General features: G+C 41.1%; 1 protein-coding gene across 2 annotated transcripts in view; it reads right to left on the reverse strand.

Annotated features, from left to right (window-relative positions):
• Nucleotides 1-19559, reverse strand: part of erf (Ets2 repressor factor) — a 42634-nt gene extending 23075 nt beyond the window's left edge. The window contains exon 1 of one of the 2 annotated variants that reach the window (XM_044335409.1): nt 18800-19559. In XM_044335409.1, the coding sequence (XP_044191344.1) occupies nt 18800-18821 (22 nt within the window). In that variant the 5' untranslated portion in view covers nt 18822-19559. The remainder of the gene's footprint in view (nt 1-18799) is intronic. The other variant, XM_044335408.1, reaches the window with a different exon arrangement.
• Nucleotides 19560-19913: the final 354 nt, after the last annotated feature.

Below are 19913 nucleotides of genomic sequence, written 5' to 3' on the forward strand. Positions count from 1 at the left end.
GTTCATTTTAACAGTGGGTGATTTCCTCTCTATGGGAGTCTAGTCAAGCTTATTAAGTGAAATTTAAAAAAGCTCAAGTCTACAAATTCCTGCAGTGGTCAAATGGTGAGACTGGAGGCTAGATACGCCATTTTCTATTAGCTAAGCTGCCAGGAGACGATTTGTTAGAAATGACTTACATTTGTGCTGATAATTATAAATAATGCCAGGCTTGTTGGCAGATTCGGTAACATCGACACTGGGGCCTTTAAGTAGCCATCAATGAAGTGGCATTGTATGGGCTTAAAAATCAGCCCACTGGTTCCCCTTGGGGATGATGCGGTTGCTTTCCATCTTCAATGCTGAGAAATCCATCTTTCAAATAGCTTGTGCTGTGAATGATACTTCCCGTAGATACGAGCAATCCAAACTAAACAAAGCCTCACCATTTTGGATGAGCAGTTTAAGAGAGCACAAACAGCTGTATTGCTGTGTTCTCAAATTTGCTTTAAAAAAAAAAAAAAAAAAGAGTTAAGACACAGCAGAAAGAAGGGAGTTTGACTGTTTGCCTCAGCAGTAAAGCCTTGGACTGCAGAGCGAAGCCTTTAAGTGTATAAACCATCTCTGCTACAACTGAGACAGCTAAGCTACTCTAATCTGTGACACGACGGACGCCTGAACCCTGCCAGACAGAAACCTGTCGCGTCCTGGAGAACTCCGTGGCACATTGGAGGCAGCCAAGACTGTGATTAAGCCAGCCATGTCTTGAGAGTGTGTGTCTCTGTATGTATGTGTGTGTGTGTGTGTGTGTGTGTGCGCGCATTTAAGAGTCAGTTATTATACTCTGATATGAGGGGAAGCTCCCAACGTCTCAGGCCTTTAACAGTTAATTTAAGGATGTCAAAAATCACGTTGCTGTGGTCACTCGCTCATCTCACTGAATGGAAGCGCTGCAAATTTCATTAAAACATATAATTAAAGTGTTGGTGGCCCCCAGTGGGAAGACAAAAAAGGCTGAATAGATTAGATGCAGGAAAGCAAGCAGTCTTCACAGGAAAGGATTATCACTGTTGTGTTAATGAGAAACAAAATCTGAAACAATCACATCACTGACGAGCTCAGAAACTCAACCTCCTATCTCCTAATCTGCGGTGCCTGCTCAAAAGAAAGCCAAGGTTGGAGCCTTATCAGCTTCAGGTCTATATTCCAAGAGAGGAAGACCACATACATGAATATACACGTGCTTCGAGACGTGTCTGAGCATGCTTCCCTTCCAGAAAATGACAACCCTGTAAAACATTCAGCTGTAATGAGCTCCTGGCTACCTGACTGCCTCGCTGGAGATCTTGAGCTGACTTCCTACAGTCAGGAAGGAGTTTTGAAAGAACTGTGTGTGTGTGTGTACGTTCATTAGCGCATGTGTGAAGTGTGTGAGAGAGTCTAAATGAGAGACAGAAATAAAGACAGGAGAAAGAGTGAGATGACTATTGTCTCTATGCAGAGGCGCACCGAGGCAGAACTGATGTGGTCTGTCTGTTGCACAGCAACACACACTGACGTACATATGCATGTGCGCTCAAAAACACACGTCTAACTCTTACATGTTTATAATGCGTTGTCTGTCTGCAGGAAATAAGGCCGGCTGACACCCTGCAGAGTGAAGTCAACCAATGTTAAGCCCAACAAACCAGCGAACTCGACAGTCGGGCAGCTGCTTTTGCTGATTAATAACATCAAACTGAGCAGCCGGCCGGCAGAATGAACAAGGAGACCATCCTTTAACCGGAAAGCCTCGATTCATCCACTGTAAGAGGATGTGCTACCCCTCCTGAGGTGTCCATCAAGCGAGATGCTGAAACCTTTGTTTGGGGGGGGAGAAAGGAACCCTACTGTTCACAGAAAGAAAACTGATTAAGACCAATAGATCTGGGGAAGAGGAAACATGACCACAAACCGAAGCAAATCCCTTTTCACTGAGGGAAATAGATGTAATCAATCTCAATGGCTTTTCCCACAGAAGCATTTACATGGGGACTAAATGACATAATCAGATAAGGTGTACTGTACGTCCACCACTGTAAATAATGAGAAAGAACAGTTCTGACAGGCACAACGTCCTGAATCCAGCAATCCATAACCAAACTTTACCGCCTGTTGGACTGTTATGCTGACTATTAATGGAAAATAATCCACACAAAAACAACCTATAAGTAAAATAAGAACCTGATAGAGGACCGCAATGGAACTGGAGTGATTTGCAGAGTGGTGGTGTTGTAGAGGGGACCTCAGAGTGGGAGAGAGAGAGAGAAGATAAATATCTGCATTTAAATCTGGCTTCTGTGTTGTGGTTTGGTCGCCAGACTACTTTCATTTTCCTCCAACACACACTCATACACACACACACACACACACACGTTGGGTAGGCCAACAACGAAAATTTGGTGACTTCAGTTGTTGGATTGAGCCATGTGAACACTAGTGTGCACGCGTACATGAACACAACCACAACCACATACATACACATAGAGACACACACACGCGTGTCACCACAGCCTAGAATAGGCCTGTAGCTCCAAATCCAGGGAGCTGGATGAGTGACTCATTCTTGTGCTCCCTGCCAATCAAATTTCATCTCCTCCTTTCACCCCCCTCCCCTCCCCACCCTCCTCCCCCCACCCCCTCTTTCCCATAATGCTGCTTTCCTTTCAGCATCTTTCCACACAGACAAAGAGGCTCCACTGTTGATTACAACTACAGGGTTTTCCCTAGGTTTCTGGAGGGCTTAGGTGCTGTGGTTGCGGTGGGGGGAGGAGGGGGTTGTGTGGTTGTGAGGTTTGGGGGTCCTCCCCCATGAAAATTTGATGTTATTTGACTAAAAACTATGCATTTTTTTACATAATTTTAGACTATTATCATTACAATATTTTAAAAAAGACACACAGGTTGTAGTTTTTCATGTTACACTCAGACATTAGCAAGAAAACAAATCTGTTCACCGATGATGTAAGCGTGATGTCCTGAAGTAATCCTTCACATTTTTGTGAGTGATCGCATTGTGCGTCATAAAAAATAATAACACTGGTTAAACAAGACTTATCGTTAAGGGATTTGAACTGTGATTTGCTCTTCCTCCCAAAGTCATTAACAGCTGTAGGGAGGGGTATGTTAGGATTTTATGTTTATCTTATCCATAACTTTATCAGTCTGGTTCATACTCTTACTGGTTCATTACTAAAGAATTGGGTTTTTTTAATCATTTTTTTTAAAAGAATAAGTTCTGAACAGGATTAGAATACTTTAAAAGGACTAGCGTGTAGGATTTAGTGGCATCTAGTGGTGAGGTTTCAGATTGCAACCAACTGAATACCCCTGACCCTCCCCTTCCAAGCGCGAAACTAGCGAAAAACACAAAAGGCCCTCTCCAAAACCAGTGTTTGGTTTGTGTGTTCTGGGCTACTGTATAAACATGGCGATGCAACATGTCGAGCTCCGTGGGCGAGGACTTGCTCCCTACGAAAACACAACGATTCTTATTTTCATGGGATTATACACTAATGAAAACATACTTTGAATATTATATTCAATGTCTGCCAACAGATCCTACTAAATCTTACACTCTGGTCCTTTAAATACAACTAAATACTGTTTTCTAAAGCAGAAACAGTGAAGTTTACAACAGCAAAGTCACAATATAAACTCAATATCTCACTGTAAACACACACACTGTAAACTAAAATGTCAGTAAAATAAATAATATTTCTGACATTATAATACTGAGTCAAGTTTAGAAAGAATGAAGAACATAGACACGAGTTAGTATCAGTCATTCCTTCTGTCCTCTGTCTACTTCCCTCTGTTATGATTCACTGCCTGCAGTGCGAGGAGGGAGCGAGAAGGGGCTGATTTGGGCGGGGTGAGGTAGGGGTTTGCTGCCGTCACAACCAGTAACTAAGTTTACAAGAATTTGCCAAATTTGAAGATTTGTGGCAAACTGAGATAAACAGTTACAGACAGACAGCTTTCGTTTTAGCTTGTTCGTAACAATTCGCCAATGGTTTTACAAGCCCGCTGCGGTTGTTTATAACAATCAGGATACTGCAGACAAAGCAGGTGGAAATATCACTTATCTTAGTTACTTATTGGCTTTTTACTTACTAAGGTTTTATTGCACCTACAGTAACGAGCATAGTTGTCGTCAACTCAAATAAAAGTGTGTGTGTGTTAGAGGTGACTCTTAAAAACTCTTATTTTGAAAAATGTATCCAACAATGGCTTATTGGCTGTAAGTTCTTCTGACACAGTTTAGTTGTGGGAGTCAGGACAACTGCTAACAGCTGTTTTATACCGATTTAGTTCAAACTAGCTCCACCTCCAGCAGCTACAACAGTAACATACTGCTTACACCCTGACGCTTCAGGAGCCACGGAGCATATTCTTCGTATGACTGCAATGTACCGGACCGAATACATGTACCGATGTGTGTGGAGGAGCTGAGCCCTGCCCTCGGTCAAACACAGAGAGCAGAGGAGAGGACAGAGAAACTAGCGCGACCATAAATGACAGCAAAACGTGGTGGAGAACTCTCACCATAGTTTTTTTTTTTTTAACATTCAGCTTAGGAGCTGTGAAAAACACGTAGGTGCTGCACCTAAGTCTTATTATTGTAGGGAAAACCCTGCATCTAGTAGGACAATCAGCTCAAAATGCAAACAAACAAACAAACAAAAAAAACCCAAAACAACCTTTCTGTATTTTCATTTTACACAAACTGTAATCTAAACTGTATGTAAATCAAAATCTTGAAGTATTCACATCATAGCAGGAGGAGAGTAACCACATATAGTACCTACTTATATTACCAGAACATGTCAGGAGCAAATATCAGACAGGAATGTGCATATTTGTGCACTGATTATCGCCTGGATTCCAAGAACCTACACGTCCTCGTAGCTTTTTCTACTGGATAAAGTTTCACTACCCTCTCGGCTATGAGGACTTGCTAACTGAAATCAAGTTGTTTTTTTTTAAGCCCAAAATCTGGCTTTACAATCTTTACAGCATGTCACTCTCGACCCAATTCGGATAAGGAAGAACTCCAAAAATATGCAAGAACAAAAAAGGAGAAACCTCAGGAGGAAAACAAAGGAGGAAACCCTTTTCCATTGACAGACATTCAATGGATGTAGTATACACACAGTAGATAAAATATGAAGTTCAAAGCTCAAGGAACAACTAGTAAGTTCACTGATGAGTGATGTGCTCTTCAATAGTCAAGATCATACTTTAATCATACCCGTTTGATACTCTTTTTTTTTTATCTCTAGACAAGTAACTCACACGATTATCTTCTTCCCGTATTTTCACTAACTCTCTGTGGGAACTGTTGCTGATTAGATCAACTGAAAGACTAAAACTGGAGGAAAACCAAATCAGTTTACCTCTCTGCCTACACCTGAACATGAGCCATCAGGGACACCTTGTACACTCCCACACGCTTCACTGCATGCTATCTTATGGTGTTGGCTCACAATGTTGTTGATCTGCAACTTGTAGCTTATAATACAGTTACAGTGACTACGGTTGGGCTGATGTAAACATTTTCAAAGTAGATTGATACTAAGCCAAATATCGGACCGGACCGGTAATACTGAATTTTACCACAAGGTGTAGCATGTGACTCAGTCGCTGCTGAGTGGATCATAACGAGAGCTCATGAATGAGAGAGTAGCGGCACCACAGTCAGGACAACTGAGTGACACATCGTGTTTTTATTTCTCACAACAACCGTTCAACTTTTCCTCTTGTGCTACAGCTGGAAACATCACGGCTACACATCGCATAGCAAGACTATGCTATGCTAACGATGCTAGCCATGCCAACTAGCTGCTAGCCGCCGTGCAGGCAGGTAAAATGATCTGTTGCATGCCTTTATATCCACGGGTTGTTTTCAGAAGACAAGCTGCTCTCAGTCTGCTGGAAGCTGTAAGCAGCCCGGCCAGGTTTATCCGGGTTATTGGTGAGATCTGCGCTGTTAGCCTGGGTCAGCTTACCTCCTTCAGGTAGTCTTTGGCTGCTGCTGGGGGTGCAGCAGCAGCCGGCTCTATCAGGATCAGAGCCTCCGTGTGAGATGCTTGGACGTCCAATAAGGACGATTTGCATAACATTAAACCAGTTTAAGCTTGTACACTGGACTGGCCTGGTAAACCAGAAACCAGAAATCAACCCAACCCTAACAGTGACTGCAACTCTCTCTGGATGAGTTTGTCAGTAACATTCTTACAATGTAAATCAGCCAGCGAAGGGACTTTCTACAAGTGTGATGTCTGGGAGAGTTCGTCAGCCTTTCCTCATTGGCAGAGCCACCGCAGTCTTAATTCCTCACTCTATTGCATTAAAGCTGGATCTTCCAGTCTCTAGACTGAGTGGCTCGCTCCCTGTGTAAAAACATTAAAGACAGAGGCACGACGGCGTCACCGCAGGGAGATGGCAGCCCAAATGAGCCCGCCACGCTCGCTAGCTGTAGTGAGAAAATTAAAAGAGTGTGTCTGTGTGTGTGTGTGTGTATGTGTGTGCGCGTGTGTTAATGCAAGACAGACATCACCAATTTTCATGGCACGTGGGGGGTCCAGACCCCCTAATAAAGTGTGCTTGGTGTGTGTGTGTGTGTCAGTGAGTGGGCGAGATGAGTGAGTGTCTGAGGGTTTGACTGACTTTCACGCTTCAATAAAACAGAGACCCGACTCATTCATCACTGCCATTGGCCCGGGGATTTCAAACAACCAACAGGGACACCAAATGGGTCACAAATCTACTTCATATAAATTAACAAATGAACTAGGGCAGAGAGCTCTTTCAACTTTAATAAATTCAACATGTTAAGTGATACTGTTATTCGTTGATTAATGATTCAACATTTATTCTGATTTAGATCATTTGTTGCAGTGAGCTCATTCGTTGTGTCATCCAAGGAAGCAGATATACATGTAGACCTTCCTAAATGCCAAGAATTCAGCTTTTCACTTATTATATAGAACATAAGCTGAGTCTGTGTGTCGCTGGTGATAAAGAAAGGACAGAAAAGGAGATAACACTTAAGGTTATGGCCTTTTGATGGTGCCGACTTGATCAAATTGTGCCGTTCTTATCACAAACTCTGCCTTTGAAGCAGCTAATGAGACAAAACCAAACTTTATATTCCTTTCTATAGTTTCTACAACTGCTGCTCATTGATTGAAGAGCTGAACAGCAACTATTTTGATAATTGATTAATTGTTAAGTCATATGCAGACTTGGTGATCACCTGCAACTGGTCAATAATGTCATGTGGTTGGCTGGTTGAAACAGATGTCATCATTACATTGTAATCTGTAAACCCTGTCTGTATCTTATATCTTCTTCTCCTCCTCTTCATCAACTCATCCCTGGTGTGAAAAAAAAAAGTTTTTTTTAGGTAATTAGCCTCCAGCTAGCACAAACTTCATGTATTTTAGTTTTGAAACACTCACACACACAGTCACATGTAAACAAATAGATAGCCGCAGAGTCCTGGAACAAGTTGTGACAGCCATGGGAGAGAGAGAGAGAGAGAGAAAAAACCCACAAGGTTCCCAACAGACTAATGACTGGAGCGCACAGAAAAGACAAGAAAGACTGTGGTCTGCTGAATCCATCACTTTCTCTCACTCGCTTTTTCCCCCCTCCACAGATTCTGAAGACAACAACCACCATTGTTTGACTTTATTTAGTCAAAACATTACATCATTCACCTTTAAGTTATTCGCAGCATCTCATAGTGATGCTGCGCGTGGTGATTAAAGGGATCGAGGCTCTGAGGTTCTGCTGATCTGATTTGTTGCATCGGTATCGGCGCCAAAACCTACTTTATTAAGCGGTTTATGTATCTACGAAACGTCACCGACCCACATTAAACACATTTCTAGTAATTAACGGTGGTGAGCTAACGTGCGTTAACGCCAATACTCCGCCACTTCTTGCATGTTCTTCACAAAAAAAACGCACTTTAATTTGAAGGCAGATGTAGGGCTTTTATTGTGAAACTGGGAATGTTGACAATGACTGTCGAAGTCTGCTAACATCAGCAAAGATTTACTCCATATACTTTATCAAATAGTAGATTTGGACTTTTTTTTGTCTCTGCATTGATTAAATACATTTTATGACATGACTGTGTTAGCTACACAATGGACATTTCATTACATGTTTAAGAGAACTTGCTAAAAGGAAAACGGCCTGGGAAATCAGGAACGATGTCTTATTAACAAACTTTTAGCGACTGGAGTTAAGGACTCTGTTATTTAGCAGGTGGTTTTTGGTCTGGGGAAAAATGACAGAGGCATGCACTGCTGAAGCGATTTGGGAAAAGAGATGTAGAAGCATGTAATTATACTGTCACTATACTTATTCTAGCCAAGAATGGTCTCAAACTAACTGGTTGACGTATTTTTTGTAAATTTGAAAAAACAGTAATAGCCAGAGGAGACTTGTTTATCTCATAAACACCAGTGATTTTGATGAGAGGTTTATCATATACCTGCTAGTTCTGTGGTGCTCAGAAATAACCTGAATGAAACAGCCCCTTTAACAATATAGTAAATACAAATTTTAATGTATATCATGCATATGCATTCTTGTAAAAAAACCCTTTTTAGACAAATACATGCCCAAGAAATCAAGTTTAGCTGTGTTAACTGTTCTAATCATTTACCCCGATTACAGTTTTCTGTTTACATAATGTTTATGAAATAAAGTCACTGTAGATCGTCTGTGCATGTAAACAAACCGAAGATATATTCAGGTCATGTCCACCTCACAAACCTCTGAAACTCTGCTCTAAAGAAGTGGACAGCCACCTGAATCTGTGTGTCTGCCCTGTCAAATATATTTTACAGCAAATGAGCCATTTGACAGTCCTAACAATGGAAACAAGCACAGGACCACACAGAAACCAGTGACATTCACACACTTCTAGTGAATGTCTGTTAAAGTTTTAATACCTGTATATTCAGACAGTTTGGATTCAAGCATGTTCTCAGCTACACTCTCCAAAAATATGCAACAGAATGGGCTTTTGTATAGAAATGAGTGTTTAGAAAAGTAACCAAGATCATATTTGCGAAAACACATCAATGTTAGAAATGTTTACCGAGGAAGGGATATTAAAAATTTGCTTGGCATTTCAAAAAGCTGGATATTTCACATTTTTAATCAAGCAGTGTGGGCTAAAAATGCAGGTGTAATGCCAACAAGTGTATGGGCAGGAAAAGTCTGGGTTGGATCAACCCAGTCCAAACAACCACAAAACCAAACTGTGCTCTTTTTTTCCCTTCTTGCAACCTGATGGCAGGGTTTTCCCTCAGTGGCTCTTGAGGTGGTCACTTTTTAGAAAATGTATCCAATTTATTTTGCATCACTTTACAACTGGTTTCTGAGTTAGCTAGCTGAGATTTTTTTTTTTTTTTTTTTCTTGCTGAAGACTTTCCACTGGTTTCACATTGCCAACAAATGCCACAGATGGATTTGAATGTGTTTCAATGCTCCCATTTCAAAGTTAAAAAAACATTATAACCAAGATGTTGCCACCTAGGGTTCTCTAATTGCCAGAACGTAACCTGGCAGGCAACGAAACAGACAACCTCAAAAATAAATGGCATTTTGGGGGTAATTTTTTTTTGCTCTGACAGCAACTTGACTGTAGCTGCTTTAGCACTGGCAGGCTGTATTATACAGAGCAACACAGGACCACACCTAGTCTGTCCCCTTATCCTTTCTGCAGTGTTGTAGAAGGCAGATTCACATCTTGGTTGAAGCCAAACCAACCAGGGAACCCTCCCTCCCTCCTTCCTATTCTCCACGAACCACAGATTATAGCCATAACACACAGCACAACTCTCTGCACCTCTTTCAGTCAGGATGACTCCAGCCAAAACAGCCAAAGACAAAGCATAATCCTACCTCTACACCTTCTGTATCTCTCAGCCTCTCAGAGTTTTATACAAAAACCTCCAAAAAAAGCTCCAAGGGCAAATGCTGTGAGAAACTGCGTCTGCATTTTTTGACGAAGAAAAGGCTTTCTCAGGAGGCTTACTTGATAAATCGATTAGTCTGACGGGTAAATGGTGCAGGCCAGAGATAAATATTCTAAAAATATCTCGATTTTTTAATAGAAACTAGCTATTAACATTGATTAAATGACATAAGGGATTCGTAAGCGTATGACCCAACAACACCGAAGCCGGAAACCGAGTATCCTGTCAGGTGTTTCAGAGATATCTGTCCTTCTGCAAAAGCCTTCCTTATCTGCTCAGCGAAGCGAGTCGTCGGTTCCACTTGACCTGCTCTGTCCTTTCATCTGCCCTGATGGGGGTTGACTGTCAACACAGATTCACTCAATCATAAATACTTACAGATACTAAAAGGAAACAGACTGGCTGACAAAGACATTTTAGATGATGAGCCATTTGGACTAAAAAGCTGGTGTTTCCCACACTTTACAAAATGACAAAAGAAGTAACTTGCACTTTGTCTAAGCCAAAAGCATTTCTGCTTTTTTTAGCGGTTTCAAAACTGAATTCCTCATAATGAAAATACATGGAAGCATATTCCACAGTAACACTTCAGCAAGTTTTCTTTTTTGCAGGGGGAAGGGCATAAAAAAAACAGCTATTGGTAATGGCCAAATGTAGACAATGTGACGTCACTCCAATACAATAAAAGAATAGCATCAGACAATAAAAATAAATATAAAAAAGCTATCTAAAACATCGACATAAACGTCAGCTTTTGGTGTCAGCCTCTCGATCATAACTCAATACTTTATACAGATGGTCAACACCCGTACGGAGACAAATTCATCATCGAACCATGTCACAATAACTGCAATATTGCAATACCATGCAAACCAACCGCGGTGGATGATAAGCATTCGTGCTATGTTCATACTTCTTGTTTTACCCTTCAATGTATGTCTACTGAATGACTTCTGCTTGTGGGACTCTTATGGAGCTTCATACGAGCCTATCACCTTTCTGATGATGTCAACAAAAACTGACAATTTAAGAGCTTCGTAAATGTAGAATTTAGACGTATTTGCCAATAAAGGTACTTGAGGATCAAACATAATCATTTTAAAATCAACTTCAACCTCCTCATCAGACTCTTCACTCCCTAATCTCTTTGCACGGTCCATGAAGTCTGGCTTCCTGCTCCTGACAGAGTCCTGGTGCATCATACTCCCTGATCTCTGGAGTGGTACAGCTGGACCACGAGGAGATCTGACAGTGTATCAGACCATAGTTTTTTAGTTCACACACATAAATACTGTGACATTTGGTGCGTTCATGTCCACGTATGATCTCCAGCTTCATCGTCTGGTTTCCAATGACAAACGAATTATTTCTGTTTTTGTCTTTTCGCATGTTGGCGACACAAAGAACAATTCATCACCACAGTCTCAGCATAATAACAGTTACTGTAGCCAGCCTCTTGAAACTCTTCATCTCCAAACCTCCATTTCTAACAAAACTTTTTTTTCCCTTTGATGTGCTTTTGTCCTCCTTTTTCTTCGTGGGTTTTTTCGTTTAAAGGTCGGCTCACTTGTAAAATATCGCCAAATGACAGCTATTTAACTAGAATAACGATAGCTAGCAGCAGACTGGCGGCATGTGACGGTTTAGCGGAGTAGCTAATGTCTCGTACAGTAAACAGTGCGGCGAAACTAGGAGAGATTGAGATGGTGTGTGGCTGGCGCTCCTGTGTGTGTGTGTGTGTGTGTGTGTGTGTGTGTGTGTGTGTGTATAGGAGCTCAGCCCCGCCCGCTGTGAAACACCAACACAGACAGCAGAGGACAGAAGCTGCAGCATGAGCTGCCTGCAGCAGCACGCCCGTTTTTACCCGCCATGTGGTGGATAGCCTTCCGAGATTTAGTCCCCAAACGGAAAAATCTACCCACATTTGGCGCTTGGCGTTCGTGTTAATTTCGGACCCTGTTCTCAACCGGGAAAAACTCTATTGTTATTGCTTTTCCACCTGCATGTAGAGCCCACAGCTGAATTTTACAAGTTCAAGCTGGGTCTTTGAGTGCTGTTGAAAAGTCTTCCTGGGAAATACAGGAGAAAAAACTTACTGCAATAGAAGCAGGTAGATGTAAAGTGTGGACACACTACATCAAAAATAACTTGTAGGGCAACATTACAAACTGATGATTCCTAATTATATCACAGTACAAGAGGATGGATTGTGTGTTTGATAGCTGAGCTGCTACACAACAAACAACATAGTGCCCTCAGGCAAGGCACTTAAAATTCCAAAAGTCGTGTTATGTTCATGTACAATGACATAAACAAAGTATTCTTCTTCTATCCATTCATCTGATATGCTTTAAAAAAAAAATAGGGCAATAGGAGTGTCCTAATGTTAAAAAAACAATCTGTTTACCATACATCCACCAGAATGCCAAAGCAAAGAGAGACATGGATGATAAAAAATAAGTATAAAAATGTGTAGATTTATATAAAACAAAAAAAAGAACAATAAACAGCTTCGGTTCTTATGACTCTGGCCACAGCTGTCGCCGAAGCAGAGGCATAATAAAAAAAAGCTGGCATGAAGCTTTAAGATGTTTGTATGTCTCTAAATAAAACATCACACTTGCATTTATCTGTATTTCAAAGTGTCTTTAAAAACAAATTAGATGTCCACAAATGACACCCACAAGCACAAAATGATGGATAAATGACTGAATAAGTTGAAAGACAAGCTGCTGGCCATGCAACTCTCTTGTTGATATAATTAAACCACTTTTACAAAATGGATCCTCTAGATTTTTTTTTAAACGAGTAAAATTGCAGGAACGGATGTCTATCAACACTCAAACTCCCAGGCTGACCGTCAGGCTTTCCTGAGCGTGAGGCCCTGGTGTTTGTTTGGCCAGCATGTCCCAGCTCGTGCAACCTGTTGTCTATTCTCTCAGCTTTGTGTGGGTCACCAAAGCCACTGTACATACACACTTCCAGGAAAAGAGGCCTGCCGTAGCATCGAGAGATGATCATAGCAACACTGACCCGGGCCGCCACTTGACAACACACCAGAGAAATGCGGACGTCACTCCGCGATAGTTTTTCCAGGGTTTGCTTGCCCAGGCTCGGCTCAGTAGTAATCAGGAATGTCATCAGGTCAACCTTTGCACTGACCTAATCACTCACTGCAACCACATAATGGGAGGAAAACCAGGGAAAAAGGTACATCCTGTGCCATTTAGGGTTTTTTTTTTTTTTGGTTATGGTATTTTTCCCCATAAATGGATTCTGTCATGATCTAGTATCTGTAAGAAAGGTGACACATGAGACCTGAACCCGGCCTGCATCCTCGTGTTTATGGCCTGATCCTGGTACAGCCAAACAATTAGACCAGGCCTGCTTTAAAAGAGAGAGATAAACACTTTTGGAAAACAGAAGGGGCATCCCAAAAACTACTCTTTGAACTCCATTAATATGAATTTGGCCTACTCAGAATAAAGTAAGGTGCCTCATCAGCACAAAGTAGCTTATAATAGCCGGTAATCCATCTTGCTTTCATGTTTAGTGACCAAAAAACACCACACAGCATATGACACAACAGCACTTCCGCCAAGTCACAAAGAGACGGGGTGTCCTAGAACATAAGAGGCCGAACAACGACATCGCTGTTCATGAGTCGCCAGCACCTTCTTCTCAAACTTTCCCTGAGACAAACAACTTGGCCTCGACTTGTAGTGTAATTGTGCTGTCTCTGCTGCTGGTGCCAACAGCATAATTCAGTATAGTGGTGAGACAGTAACACAACAGAGTCCTTCCCAAAGGAAACTAACAGCATCATTTTTTAACAAAATGAGCCCTTGGTTCATTAGCTTTGGTCTAACCAGTGTTATTAGAGCTATTTGAATCTGCATAAAGACGTCTAGTTGTTCTTCCTGTAATTACAATAGTCTGAGTCAACTGCCCACAACCAAATGGTCTTCCTCAAGGGCAATTTGGTGTTGCTGGTAAAAGTCAGACACTCACTTTGTTGTGACCACATCAATGTCACGGAGAGCCACACACTGACAGACATATGGGCACGCACGCACACACACACACGTTTAAGCTCACAAACACATAAATACACTCTCAGTCATAAACAGCAGCCCTGCCCTTACCAGACTTTACACCAGCTAATTGCTCATGTATGGCTCCTTTCACTCCCCACACACACACACACTCACATGTGCTCACACACACACACACACACAGTACCCCAACACACTCACATATAGGGAGCAACAAAGCATGCTGGCCCAGGCTGTCTACAGCTGTGACGTCTCACATGTGGCGCGTTGTTGATATAAGGAGTAACACAAGTGGAAAATTGGAGCTGGTGGGGCCAGACTGCTCACTTCCTGATAGGAAGAGAGTGGAGGTTGACCCATATATACATATATATATATAAAGCAGTCAACAGGCTCCAACACCACAGGAAATACAGACAAAAGGTCTGTGTGGCTATGTGTGTAATGTAATGTGGATACAGATCAGGGTTGCCCAATAAGAGTCCCTTGATATTATTACAAAAGACTTGTTGTCACACAAAAGTGACCTACATCATACTGATGTCACTGCAGAAAACAGCTTCATTTAGAGTCGTGACTCACCGGCGAAAAAAGACGACTTCATTTCCAGCACCCGCAACCGGGAAGTTGGTATGAATCACATAATAAATACTGAAAAAAATAGGAACTACCGAAAAACTTGCAAACCAAGTTCATTTAAAACCTGAGCAGATAAACATCATGAACTCCATTAAACTGTATATAAGCCCGACAGCATAACAAAAGCAGAAAAATCATGTATAAACAGACAAAAGGGAGCTATCTTCTACCGCATGATGGCACATGTTTAAAAAACAAGGTGGTCTACTTTTAAAACCCAAACGGAAGTGAAGCATAACCATGCTAATCTGATCCCCTGGATAATGGAAGTCATTAGGAGAGAACACAATGTTCAGATGTCTAAAATAGTCTACAATGACATGCTAGTCTGTGTGGTGGCCTAAAAATGAAAGGGTCGCCTACAGTTACACATGTTTATTTGAATGTTTACGACCGAAGGAAAAACTATTATATATGTGTATTATTGGGTATAAATCAGGGATGTATAATCGCCCAACACATGCTGAATATATTCTGCATGATGAGCTCTATGGGTCAAAGATCAAAAAAATTAGTTTCATTGGTCATGGTGGACAGTTATACTCACCCGACACATCGTAGGTCAAGTATGTTGGGACTAGGGCTGCAACTAATGATTATTTTCATTATTGATCAATCTGTTGATAATTTTCTTGATTAATAGATTCATTGTTTGGTCCATAAAATGTCTTCAAATGTCTTGTTTTGTCTCAACCAACATCCAAAAGTCCAAATATGATCAATTTACTGTCATAAAAATAAAAATAAAAATATTAACATTTGAGAAGCTGGAATCAGAATTATGACATTTTCCTTTTAATAAATGACTCAAAACAATCAATCGATTACTAAAATAGTTGGTGATTAATCTTAATAGTTGGCAAATAATTGATTAAGCTCTAGTTGGGACTCTGCAGCCCATAAAAACCTTAAATACAAAGCCAAAAAGAGCCAACAATTTTATGTCATCCACATATATTTTAGCAGTTTATTCTTCTTCAGTATATTTTTAATCCATGTGCCTTAAAAAAAAAAAAAACTATGAGAAAATAGGTCAAAGTTATGTCATAATTACTTTGTGATATAAAGTTATCTCAAGCAGCGTAGAGATCAAAGAGTGAAAGCCATATTTCTAATTATGATGTTGTGTTGTGGTGTGGCATTCCCCTGTTAAACGTTCCATTATGGGTACTGGATCTCTGCCCGCCCGAGATTACCGTACAACACTTCTGAGTAAACCGAGTTTAAGAGCACCTAAATACACAATGAAGGAGAATCATAAGTTTCAATCAGGAAAATCATAAGTTACAGATGGAAAATCATCATCATTTGATTGACAACAAAAATGGCACCAAAAATGAGCGGAATTTCAAATAGTAGGGTCTAAGATTTCTGAGTTAAAACCTATCCAAATTCCTTAAACAGCTTGGTGAAGCTGTTGAAGGGAAACTTCAGTATTTTTCAACTTAGACCCTATTTTCTAATCATTTTGTGTCTAAGTGACTAATGGGGACAACAATTTTTTTTGAAATCGGTCCAGTATTGAGCGAGAATTGCTGCAGCTGGCGGTCTGCAATGTAATCTGATGGGGCAACAGCACAACGTCAATCTATGTCGGCTAAAAGTGTTTGTTTTTGCCACTGAGAGGTTCAGATTGTTATTATAAGTGTCTGACGACATTATGGAAAGGACCACACAGTAGAAATAAAACATTTTTCTTTACCTTTCGCTCGATCCAGTCTGTTTGTTATTGCGTCTGACCGAGTCTCGCTCTGAAATCTTGCATGTTGTTGTCGCAATCAGCTAAATATTCAACCATGACTTGACCATGAAAGTCCTTTAAGATAACATTAAGCTAACCTTTCTGTACTCTGACACAAAAACTCCTCTCTGTGACTCTGCCATGGCTGAATTTGACAACTCAACTCAACACACAGAAGCGAAAGATAAAGAAAAACAGTTGATTCCTCTGTATGGTCCTTTTTTATAATGTTGTCAGACACTTATAATGACAAACTGAGCCTGTCAGGAGGAAAAATAAGCATTTTTAGTAGGTGTACATTGATGGGGCGCAATTGCCCCAAAGTATTACACTGCAGCCCGTTTTGCAGCTGCCGGCTAAAGCGCTCTCACTCAATACTGGACCAATTTAAAAAAAATTGTTGTCCCCATTAGTCACTTATACACAAAATGATGGGAAAATATAGTCCAGGTTGAAAAATACCAAAGTTTCCCTTTAACCATACTGGTAAGCCAATCCACTTGGATCCAATCTTTGAATAGTCAAACAGTGCAGCAGTTACAAAGTGCCTTACAGGAAATAAAGAACACCTTTTGTAAACAAAATTAGGCAAAATATGTTTCCTGGTTTATTTTTAGCATTCGACACCAACAATCCAGGCAGCATGTTATCTGGGAGAGTTAACCACCACTACATCAACAAACTTATCAGCTGTAATGGCAGTGGTGTTCCCTATCCAATCATGCAGATACTTTCTACCTTTGACTGTGATTAAGTGATTTACATTCAGCTTAAAAGCTTAAAGCTTAAAAAACAAAGTGTATGTGTGCTGTGTACTTTGTTCTTTCTGTCACTTCCTTGAAATAAATGTGCCAAAACCCTGATAAGCTATACACTTAATACTCAATGCTGCTTCCTTTTATCATTCACAGAAATGTTATCTGTGCAAGCAGGGCATCACATCACCTCTTTTCAAATTAAAAGAGTTTTTCCAAGTCTGTCTTAAAACAACAGTCAAGAGCCCAAATTAACAGTGACATGTGTTTTTCTTTGCTGTAATCATTCCTCCTGTTCATACTGGCCATTAAAAGTGATGGGGGCCAAAATCCACAGCCCTGCTTCTGTGCAAATATGTATTTAAAAGTTTATCTGAAGCAAATATGAAGCTTCAGTCGCCCAAATGAGTCAAATCGAGTACAACGTTACAGTCTTTTTTAGTGCCAAAGTCCCTCTTTATGATACTATACTTCCACCGCAGCTCAACAGGGAAACACTGTCCGAGGAAACACAAAGAGGAAATTTGATGCTAAAATGACTGTAAATGTGTCAGATATCTACTTGATATGACTAACTCGGAATACTGAAGCCTCATATAAGCTTCAGATTAATATTTTAACCGCGTTTTTTACACAAAATGACTGTGTGAACACACTGTGTGTTTCTCCCCCCCCCCCCCCCCCCCTTCATCACTTCCACTGAAAGCACATTTCAGAGAGATCTTTTAATAGCCAGTGTGAACAGGGGGAATAATTACAGCGAAGAAAACCTCTTTCAATGTTCATAAGGGCACCTGATTATTGTTTTATGTGAGACTTGAAAAATTGTGAACCTATCCTTTAACTGGCTTCAAGCATGTTACATCTTACTCCAGTTGCCTAACAATGCTCTTATATATTGTGATTCCTACAAGATAATTAAAAAAACCTTATTATTTTCTTTCCAATCTCATTTCCTTTGCATTTCTTCTTTAAGTCTGGGGCCTCGGTAATGTTGTGGTTGGACTACTAACAAGGATCCGACCCTTGCAGTTCCTCACTAGTTGTTATATGGCGTGTTAGTGTCTACGAAACTAAACTTATGCTTTTGTTCGTTTAAATGAAAGTCGTCTTGAACTATAATACTGACTATATCTAAAATGTAAAGTGATCGCAGTCCGGGTCAGTGCACGTTGGCCCTGACCTGACTCCTTACCACTGATCCGGGAAATTGGGCTCTACTGTTGCTCTCACTGTAAATCGCTCAACATAGTTGCTTCGGATATCCGTTTAAAGTTATATATCATAGAAATAAAGTTTAAAAATAGCCTTCTTTTGGTGTGTCGGTTTATCCTTGCTGAACAAAAAAACAACGTGGTGATTGGATAGGACTCACTTTCTATGTTTGCTGAAACAATAACAAGAGAGTCGGATGGATCCACTCTAGCGCCATAATTTTGTCACACTTTCCCTGGAACGGAGTTTGTTAGCGTGCTAACCAGCTAGCCGCCGAAGCTAGGCGCTGTTGTTTTCATTTTAAAAAGAACAACTGTGGCGTCTGAAAAGTTTTTTTATGTTTAATGTGTGTGTGAACAGTCAACTTACCCGAATCTGACGAGGTTTTCATCTTTGTTGTCGTCTTCGGTGCGCCGCTTCAGTCACTGTCCCCGTCGACTGGTAACTTTAGACTTTTAGTTAGCTCGCTTTTTTAGCCAAGTCAGCTAGCCAAGTTAGCTGCGGCACCCCACTCCTTCCTTCGGTGTTGTTCTCACAAGCGGCTTGTTAGGAAGAACCTGCCCCCCGATTATGAGCTCGGTTTTAAGTTGAAAACTCCCTCCGCTAACTTCGCCTGTGGTTCAGCTCTGCATCTCGACGCATCGACGTTTGCTCTAAAACTTTTGCGCCGGGATATTTGTTTTTCAGTGCGGGGCTTCTGATGCGAAAAGTTGCCCCGAGCCTCTGCGGGGAAATCCAGTCGCCCGGGTCTGAATGGCGTAGGTCGAAGTTTGGAAGAGTCGTGCTGCCGTCGGTCGGTACTAGAGCAACGGAATGCGAAGAGTCTAAAATTTCATCCCGTTTGTTGCAACGATGTCGCATGGTCGATTCCTCCTCCACATCATCATCATCATCCTCACCGACAAGTCAAAACAGCGGCGCTTGTGAAAGGGAACAAAAGTACCGAAGCCAACTCTGTTCTTTCTCTGCCCCTCTCTTTCTCCGGCACAGACTTTTTCTTTTTCCACTCACTCACTTCGTGTTCTCTCGACCCCCCCACCTCCCCCCTTCTTCCTCTGGCGGGGTGTCGTGTTTCGCTCTCCTCCTGCCACACGGGGCCGCCCACGCTGACCTACGGAGGGAGGGAGAAAGAGAGGAACTGAACGCCCACTTGTTGCCAAAGATCGTCTATGTTTTTGGAAGATAACTGTTCCTTCCAGCCCAGCAATCAGATGGGAAGAAATTTAAGAATTTGTTGGCGCTGAAACAAAATTAGGGAATGTACTGAGGTGCGGATATGATCGTCACAGTGTACTTTTCACAGGAATAATATTATTGTAGGCTTAATGTATCATTTCAATTAAAAAAATATAGCTCATACAAAACATTGTTTTCTTAGATAGGGTCACCAAAAAGATAAAAACATCAAAAGTACATGGAGGATACAGTAATTTAAAGATTAAAGTATATTCAGGTTCTTTGTTTGTCTGCTGGTTTGTACTAT

Source organism: Thunnus albacares, chromosome 19, assembly GCF_914725855.1.
Source record: "Thunnus albacares chromosome 19, fThuAlb1.1, whole genome shotgun sequence".
Classification (NCBI taxonomy): domain Eukaryota; kingdom Metazoa; phylum Chordata; class Actinopteri; order Scombriformes; family Scombridae; genus Thunnus; species Thunnus albacares.